The 9,968-nt window shown below is 31.5% G+C and overlaps 1 protein-coding gene across 1 annotated transcript; it reads right to left on the bottom strand.

Moving 5' to 3' along the window:
* Positions 1-4,235: 4,235 nt before the first annotated feature.
* Positions 4,236-6,492, bottom strand: LOC123655932 (cytochrome P450 6B1-like). The gene is made up of 2 exons (XM_045591671.1): positions 5,259-6,492; positions 4,236-4,399 (listed from the first exon to the last, which is right to left on the bottom strand). Exons 1-2 carry the CDS (start codon positions 6,490-6,492, stop codon positions 4,236-4,238), a joined length of 1,398 nt encoding a protein of 465 aa, XP_045447627.1.
* Positions 6,493-9,968: the final 3,476 nt, after the last annotated feature.

A 9,968-nucleotide genomic window follows, 5' to 3' on the forward strand; every position in this document is an offset into this window, starting at 1 on the left:
GGTCGGTCGGAGACGCGGGTTCGAACCCCGCTGGAGCGGTCAATTTTTGATATGATATTCAAAAATGTTTAGAATTCCTAATGTGGGTAACACAAAAATAAAAATCTTAGATATATTTTAATTTTTTTTTTGTATTAAAGTTTGGCTTCGAGAATGGTATTATCCTAATATTTCATTAACAACGTCTCAATTATAATATGCTTCATCCCGATCTAACTAAAATCGTAACAAGAGTTAATGTATAATTAGACGTCGCTTATATAAGAGTTGTTAATTCTATAACCCCAAAATCTGGGAAATATAATTGTATGATTTGATAGACAAGCCGTAACTGACATTGTAGTATGAATGATCTCTTAACCAGACAATGATCAGATTAAGATGTACTTTTTTTAGATCTACAACATACACACACGGTTGGCTGTTCCTAAAGTAAGCAACTTAATACTTGTTTTATAGGTAACAGCCGAATGGTATGGAAAAACATACATAATACATATTTATAGCTTTTTAATCTGACTTATTAAAATATTGTCATTATATATTTTATTTTCAAAGTTTGAACTTAGGCCATACACCACTTACCTCTCAACAGTCAGAATGCTCGTAAAAAGGCGTCGATCATAAAAATATTTGATTAGGCCCGCGTACCACCGTGTCGATTCGTTGCTTTGAAAATTTTATTAGCTGCACGCGCGTTTGGAATTATTTAGTGTGACGGAAGCATAATTTCCAAAAGAGTGGCGTATAATTTACGACCGCAAGCATAGAATTCGCGACTTAAATTTTCATATTGTCACTTCCACCCCGAATGTCGTAACTTCTTTGATGAGGCTACATTTTCTCTTGACTTAGAAGCCATATTTTAAGGGTGTGTATTAAGGAAGGCTCTTATATGTTATGACTTCTTTCATTTGTTTTGTTTTATCTACTCATACTCTAAATATGTAGAATATTGTACGGCTCAAGTTACATTTTTCCACTAATAGGAATGGATACGTAATTAATATAGTGATAAAAAAAGTCATATAATTATAATTATTTGTGGTCGCCCAGTGTTCGAAATTCGGCCACAATTAAAGATTTAAATTTAAAAAAAAAATAATGAAAATAAAGAACATTTTTTCAAATATTTCAATTCGATTACAGACTTTAACAATCAACCAAAGAGTATAATATGCGTGTGAGTACTGTCAAATAAACGGTAGTGTGTGTAATGTTAAAAAAAAATAACAACATACTGCACTTCTTCTCTATATAAACTATAAGTGTGCGAAATTTCATACTCCTCCGTCCGCGCAATTTTCGTAAAAAGGGGTACAAAGTTTTTGCTTCACTTATTTATATATAGATAGTCGGAGATACCACAACCACTTACCAATTATGTCTTAATTTTCTTAGTTCTTATTATTTATTAACATAAATAAATCTTTAAAAATTGAAACAAGTTTTAGGAATACCATGACGGAGGTAAAATGAGTCAACAAAAACGCAAGTGGTTTACACGGAAAAAATACTGTGTTCTGTTTGTTCGACATATCATTAGTCATAGATTCAGAACAGCGGTGGAAACTACGGGTGGGAAGAGCGTAGCGTAATAAATCAGAGCATTTCGTTTTTACATGAAACACCACGGTTCTGAAGGCTGGATATCCTTCTCAGGGTTTTTCAAACACATGGTGAATAAAAAAATCCGTACTACAACATATTTTTTCTACTAATCACACTTATTCCATAGTCAATAGAACTAAATTGGAACAGCCTACAGGTATCACTGCTAAGGGGTCTTTTGGATATGAAAGAAGGACTAGAAAAGAGTAGGGTCTCTTTATAGAAGAACCGAAGAAGGTTGGTATTGGTGTTTCCCGTCCTGGACGACAGTTTCAAAACATTGCAAGAATGGCAGCATCTTAGATCTAAGATTCTAAAAGAATAATTATAAAATGTAAACATATATATATATATATATATATATATATATATATATATATATATATATATATAATCTTAAGCAACGTATTTGATCATGCCATGATCTTCAGCAAAGTGTTGTGCATAAGCCCACAAAGCGTAGCGACGTGCGCAGGGTACAGCCAGTATATACTCGTATAATATAAACCTAGTATACAATTGTAGTATATACATAAATACAGGAGAAAAAATATTGATTAAAAACATTGGTATTATAACGCTTCAGCCTGTAATATCCCTCTGCTGGGCATAGGCCTCTTCTCCCATGTAGGAGAAGGATCAGAGCTTAATCCACCACGCTGCTCCAATGCGGATTAGTGTCATAGTAGTTCAAATAAACGAAATTAATAAATTTCGTTTATAATCCATTACTTATCAAGTTCCTGTGTATTTTCTCACATAATATTAATTAAAATTTTGTAATGCAAAAAGTGTTTTGTGGGACGTTTAATTAGTCAATGTAATTACTTAAATACTACCTAGAATAAATTGAATATTAGTTCTTGTAGAATTTTTTATCTAAGATAATGGAAGATTATTGATTTTTATTATTTTAATTTCAATGTAATAAATTAAAACTTGCATGTTTTAGTAAAATTTTCAACTCATAAAATACAAGATCCGTCTGTGACTTCATTAGCATGGAAATTTTTAATAAATAATAGTTTACGATAATCGTTGACATTTCAATCGCCTGCCTGTCATCAGTGACGTAGCGAGCTTAACTCGCGCTTGGGGCACAATACCTTTTTAGCGCCCCCATCCATTCAAAAACCATATAATATGTCCAGCAATATTTTTTTTTTGTTGACCATTTTGCGCTCCTTTGTGAGTAGCACCCGGGGCATGATGCCCCCCCTAACAACCCCGCTACGCCACTGCCAATTATATTGTCTTTTACGTATTAATGTTACAAACATATACATACAAACATTATAATAACTTCAATTCAAGTCCGTTAAGTAAAAACTTAATGAATACAAAAACAAATTACCTAACATTTTTGTAAACTCATAAATTCCACTTTGAACAGAACTGATGTTGGATTCGAAGATACAGAAGTTCATATTATGGGTAATAAAAATATTGTATTAATATAAAATATAATTATGGATTATATTCATATTGGATAATACATTCAAATATATTTTCCGTAATATCACGACATAGGAGGCGACAAATCCATAATTTTGTTCTATCCCTAACCCGAAATCTCAATCCGGGATTGCCTTAAACAAATTATGGTGAGCCTACGGTATTTGGATCGCTGACAGACTCCATTATCAAGTTGTACCTCGAAATAATATATTCCCTTATGAAAAGACGTGTTCCGAACGCGGAACAAGAATATATTATATATGCAGAGAATCCACGAAGAGCACTTTCTTACAAATAAAATTATGTAATTCCTTGCTATTTATAAGCACTTATATTTGCGTATAATCTATAATATCATGTATCTTTAGTTTGGCATATGGCACATATGGCGTTCGTTACATTAATGTTGTGCTAGGGCGTAGCAGGAAATGTCATGCTCAAAACTTGCACCTGAGTCGAGCTGACTCAGAAAGTACTAGAACCTTATAGTATCACGGATCACAGCTAAATAACTCTCCAGTGATGCCAGTAAAAAGTTCGTTGTTCCAGCTTGTTTGAAATAAAAATAGCACAGGTTTCAAATTAAACTTTTTTATTTTAAGAAAAAAGTTATTAATTAATTGGTAAAATATTTGAGCAAAACGATTCTTATACTGATACATAATAATAATAATAATTGTTATATTTTACAAATATACATGTCTACAAAAATGTATCCTAATTTAGATACACATCTAAGTTATACAGGGAAATTAAAGGTCCTTGTTTAAAGTTTCTAAAATTATAGAGAGACATTTAGGAAAAACATAAAACGTAAATCTAGTATAAACGTAAATCTAGTAGTAGTATCTTGTAGAATATCTAAAGTAATAGAAAAAATGACTATAAACATTTGATCGAAATTTCAAAATTGTATATAGGTACATATAGCAAACATAATTGAACGCTAGAAAACTCACACATTTTAAATTCAGCACAAATACATATAAAAGAAATATAATTATATTTGTAATTATTTACAGAAGTTAGATTAGTTTCTCTACTTAAGTATTTTAATTCGAGTTTTTAAAAGATATTAATAAACATGGTAAAATAGCTGCACTCCTTAAAACCCTTATAAAATTGTAATAATACCAAAGTAAATAAATTAAAAAAAAAGTTTTAGTCTATGATATCGGGTCAAATTTTAACCATAAATCATTATCAATAACCCTTTTAAAATTAAAATCACTGGTTTGTAGATCAGGTAGCATTTCACAAGGCGCTATGTGGAAAGACTTCAAAATAGATGCAGTTACAGAGCGGATGATTTGTAACGCAAGTCGCTCGCCTGAAAATTAAGAAATACACATTATAAAAAATGTAATTTTGTACATTTTTTTTTTTTTTTTTTGTATAGATAAAAGCTTTGATAGCGATCGTGAAAGTTTAAAAACTTATGAAAAAAAAAATCATAAAGAAAAAAGTTAATTTTTTCTAAGCGAAAAATATTTCATTTTGTTCGTAATTTAAAACAGTCTTAACAGAGTTTTAAATAAAATTGAAAGAGTGATTGTTGAAGCGTAAGTCAATCTTTTTTTAGTTAAGAAATATACATAAAAATAACCAAATTACGTTTTGCTCAGACATCGTTTCTTAAAAAAACGTTCAATTTAGTTTTAAGTTATTAAAAATTATTAATGTCAAATTACAAAAACAGTTTGGGAAAAAATAAACGTCACTAAAAAGATTTATAAAGTAATCTCTAAATGTGTTTGCATCGATTAGTTTAATGAATCTTGATACTTTAATTTAACCGTGCAGGGTACATTCAAGTACATTTTATTTGAACATCGTTACTTGTTTGACTATATAATGCTAAACTATAAATGACTGTAATAATAAAAGAAAAGAAAAATGAACACCAGTAACGTTTGCCTGTATAAAAAAACTTTATTTCGTTTTAGTTTCTGAACAATATGGATGCTACAGGTTCATAAAATTGAAAGAGAGAGATTGAAAGAGATTTTTGTTTGAATTATGATAGTATTGTTTGCCATATTAATTTTACGCGGACATGATAATTGTATTTGCATAAATATATATAATAGTTATAGAATCCTTCTAAATTTCTGATTCTCGATAAATTTTTAAAGCAACGGCTATAAATAGTTAATGTAAATTTTATTTTTTAAGAAATGCGTACTCACCAATACATTTTCTAGGTCCAGTACCGAAAGGCAGATAAATACAATCAGGTAATTCACGGTTTGCTTCAAAGCGACTTGGATTAAATTTATTAGCATCTTTGTAATGTGTTTCATCCCTTTGAAGTGCCTCAACTGGTATTGTAATTGTAAAGCTCTTGTCTATAAGGAGATCCTTATCTGGAAATTGATAGGTCTTTACACATTTTCTGTTAATAATTGAATAAGGAGGATGGAGACGCAAAGTCTCTTTAATCGTGTGACTTAGATAATCATCTTCAGATGAGCTGTTTACACACTTTCTTGCCTTTTCTTGTACTTCAGGATTTTTGGCTAATTCGTATAATAACGTAGTTAGTGTGTGGTGACAAGGAATGTATCCTTCGCCAATAAAAAGTGCTAAGTACGCTGTTATTAGGTCACACTCGGACAGCTTGAACTTTTTCTTAACATCTGTATCGTCGTGCAAAATGGACTCCGTCTTTTTAATATCCTGCATTAATTTCGATTCTTCGAGCACTTGAGTAAATTTGCTAAAGTATTGCTTCGATAGAACGTTTAATCCAAACATCACATAGATTGAAGGAAAAATATCTTTCAAATAGCTCTTAAGCTTATCAAACAAAGTTCTAGTCTGCAATATTTTTCTCGTGGTCTTTATAACCGATCCATCTAAATTATTACCGATAAGCAAATCCTTAAATACAACATCCAATATTTCACATAATAATTGTTGTACATTTGTCTGTCCATTTATTCCTTGCAAACAGTCATGTAAATTGTCTCGTAGGTTCACGTCCATGTTGTTCAATAAAAGCTCCATTTTACTACGCAATAGAGTCCATTTTTCTCCTTCAGCATAAAACAAATTGTTTCGTATACAAACATCCTGAGATCTGTCCAGTGCGGAGCCTCGGCAATGGAAATTCGAGAAATCCGTCGACAGTATCTTCTTTATAGAATTCGGGTCTTTTACAATCAAATCTGGTATACGACTTTTGATACACCCAACATACTTATCTTTTCCGTAAGTCGTATACAATTTATTTACTTCATCGGATGTGTTCCGGATTCCTAAGACGCGAAAGTAATCATTTCCGAATAGAGGAATCGGTATTCTGTATGGAATGTGGCGGATGTACCAGTAGCTGAAGAATTTTGTGGCATAGTCGAATAGAAGAGCGAGAATAAGTACAACGAGAACTAATATATTTAAAATGAAACTTTCGAAGAACATTATCGCGTTCGCGCGTGGCGATCTTGCGGTAGACACTGAGATTGGATGCTGTTAGTGGGTCATAGTAACGGTTAATGCTGTATTCGACTACGTATGACTTAACGTGAGCCTTTACTTAGATAATATGGGAAATTAACTCTTAAAACACAGGAATAAGAGTCAGTATCGCATCATATAATTTTAAGTATAAACGCAGAACAAAACGGCACTAAACTTTAAGTACTGTACTGGTACCATGATGATTAAAATTTACCATCGACGTATGTATAAATCTTGGGTTACAGACGCAATTATATTTTATAAGTAATTTGAATACAATTTCGTTTGCTATTTTTGTTATAAGATATAAATATTATTGTTCATAGCTTAATAACATTGATATTTAATGCAGTAATTAGTATTTAACGATCGCTCTGGTGTACTGGTGCAAGAAGTCACCTAAAACACCGACGTTTTGCGGTTTTGAATCACGCTTGGAATGGATATTTTTATTTGTTTTTACAAATATTTCTTGTTGTATTTGTCGCCTTGTAGATCTCTCGACCATGCCTCGGAAAGCACGTTAAACCGTTGGTACCGGTTGTTATCATAAACACCTGGTAGCGATCGTTAGTCATAGTAAGTAACATATCCGTTAATCCGCAGTGGAGCAGTGTGGTGCATAAAGCTCCGATCCTTCTCCTACATGGAGAAAGAGATCTATGCCCAACAGTCGACGTCACAGCCTGAATGCGTAGACACAACAATTCAGCCACGGTTAAAAAGTTGAATGACTACACACACTTCCCAGCAGTGGGATATTACAGGTTGAATACATGCATTTAATTACATTTATTTACTGGTCGATTTAATTGAAGTTTTTTTTTTTGTACAATAAAATTGTGTTTGCTCGCAAACGAAAAAAACCGACTCCAGTTATATCGGCAAGTAATAAAACGTAGGTAGACAAAAAAATAGTCAAGTAACATACGAATTAAGATTCTTCTCCTTTTTAACCGACTTCCAAAAAAGGAGGAGGTTCTCAATTCGACTGTATTTTTTTTAATGTATGTTACTTCAGAACTTTTGAGTGGGTGGAGCGATTTCGACAAATTTTCTTTCAATCGAAAGGTGATGTGTGTCATTTGGTCCCATTTAAATTTATTTGAGATCTAACAATAACTTTTCGAGTTATATCTAATACTGCGTTTTTACTTGACGCTTTTTTTGTCGATCTACGTTGTTTTATACGGCATAACTTTCTACTGGATGTACCGATTTTGATAATTCTTTTTTTGTTGAAAAGGGGATATCCCTAGTTTAGTACTATGATAAGGAAACCAGGATCTGATGATGGAATCCTAGAGAAATCGAGGGAAACTCTCGAAAATCCGTAATAACTTTTTACTGGGTATACCAATTTTCATAATTCTTTTTTTGTTGAAAAGGGGATATCTCTAGTTTGGTACCATGATAAGAAAACCAGGATCTAATGATGGGATCCTAGAGAAATCGAGGGAAACTCTTGAAAATCCGTAATAACTTTTTACTGGGTGTATCGATTTTGATAATTTTTAATTTAATCGGAAGCTGATGTTTATCATGTGGTCACATTTAAATTTTATCGAGATCTGATAACTACTTTTTGAGTAATCTTTGATAACGCGTAGTTACTTGACTATTTTTTCGTCGAGTAATAACTCGTCGATGTAATTGAAGTCGGTTTTTTTTGGTAGGTGGTTAAAATCTAACATAATATGTATAGACGATTTTGAAAGTATAACTATAATTATATTATGTGCTTGCATATACCTACGTATAGTACCTACTCTCATTAATTTACTATTATGAATTTTGTCAAGGTTTTCGAAGAAATAATTCAATCATAAATAGTCTAAGAATTATTATTGCTAAAATACATTTTCAAATAAAAGGACGCAATTACGTAATAGGTCCTACAATCCTGAAAAAACTGTGTGGATACTCATGTACGCACGTAACACGTCATACTTCATTGGCTAACTAACTTCACGTTGCTAACTTCTTCTTCGTTGACTTGCTAACTTCAGAGTGTCGGTTTTCTTCGTGACGGTGTGCGCGCGCATCGTTTTACTCCTAAATTTTTCTCTAACAGGCCAAAAGAAGTAAAAAAAATGTAAAAATGTTCAAATTAAAATACTTCAAATATTTTTCAAAGGTTCATGGAAAACCACGAATCTGTTTTTTTTTAAGTGAAAATGTTTTTCTGTCAGTATAACGTATGTCACAAATCACAATCAATAATACAAAATACGTTCAACAATCACAACACCATTGATAAGATTATAATATTATTGTGAACGATTGAACAAAAGAAATTAAAATTTTTACTTACTATTTACGCCATCTGTTATAATCTTATGTAACGATGTAAATTGACATCCCACATGACAGTGAATTTATCGTAGTTTGAGCAATTTTCTCTAGATGGCGTAATAACACAATATTTAATTAATATTATGAGGTTACGCTAACGTAAAATTTGCTTGACGTATGTCAGTTCAATCAAGTAATCATAGATGGCGCTTGATTATAGTAACTAAGATATTACTGTATTTTTGGTATTGACTTTATTTACATCGAACAGTAATAATACAACGTAGGTAGACCAGAAAATAGTCAAGTGAATACGCAATGTCAGAGATAACTAACAAAAAATATTTATCAGATAACTAGAAAATTACTTGTTACTTAATTAATATAATTTAATTTGAAATAGTCGCGTGGATGATGAAGATAATTATGTAATCCACCCATAAAAAATCGATAATTTTTGAAAATCGGTTAACGTTCGCGTCGAGCGTCTGGTAGTGTGCCTCCTGGGCTTAAATGAATAGCTGGACAAACAAAACAATTTAAAAATCTATGCACAGTGTACCTACCTAGTTCTTAAGTATAAGTCGTTCGATGATCGCAATTAGAGTCAATAGGTGATTTTTCGGTCAATTTAGAGATTTTTATTTATTATGTGTGTTCATTATTTGTAAAACATAACTTGTACTTAGATTTTGTTGATAGTATTTATTTAATTAAGATGCAGCGATGAATTTTTTATATAATCAATAAAATATTCTGCTTCAATATTTGTTTTTTTTTTTCAATTTGAAAATGGATTACGGATATGATTCGCGCCACGGGTTAAAAAATAGACTAAATGACAAACACCGCTTTTCGATTAAAATAAAAATCATCGAAGTTAATCTACCCAGTATAAAGTTACATACATGAAATATACAGTGGAATTGAGCACATTCCCCTTTTTTGAAGTCGGTTAAAAATATACAGAAAAAAATGCGTAGGTATTACTTAAATATGGTATCCTACTTAGAATAGTTATATTTTAAAGTGAATAAAAGATCGGTACACACTGAACTTTTCAAATTACACTAATATCTAAGTTACAACAGCTTTTCATTTTCCATTAAAATATAAATAAATTGTGTTACGTTCTTACACAT

The sequence above is a fragment of the Melitaea cinxia genome, chromosome 8 (assembly GCF_905220565.1).
Source record: "Melitaea cinxia chromosome 8, ilMelCinx1.1, whole genome shotgun sequence".
Classification (NCBI taxonomy): Eukaryota; Metazoa; Arthropoda; class Insecta; order Lepidoptera; family Nymphalidae; genus Melitaea; species Melitaea cinxia.

What these genes read in the sequence shown, in the direction of transcription:
- LOC123655932 (XM_045591671.1), bottom strand. Translation starts at nt 6,492, where the DNA reads ATGTTCTTCGAAAGTTTCATTTTAAATATATTAGTTCTCGTTGTACTT. An exon ending in TGGACCTAGAAAATGTATTG is followed by an intron (nt 4,400 to 5,258) that starts GTGAGTACGCAT and finishes CTTAATTTTCAG; the next exon opens with GCGAGCGACTTGCGTTACAA.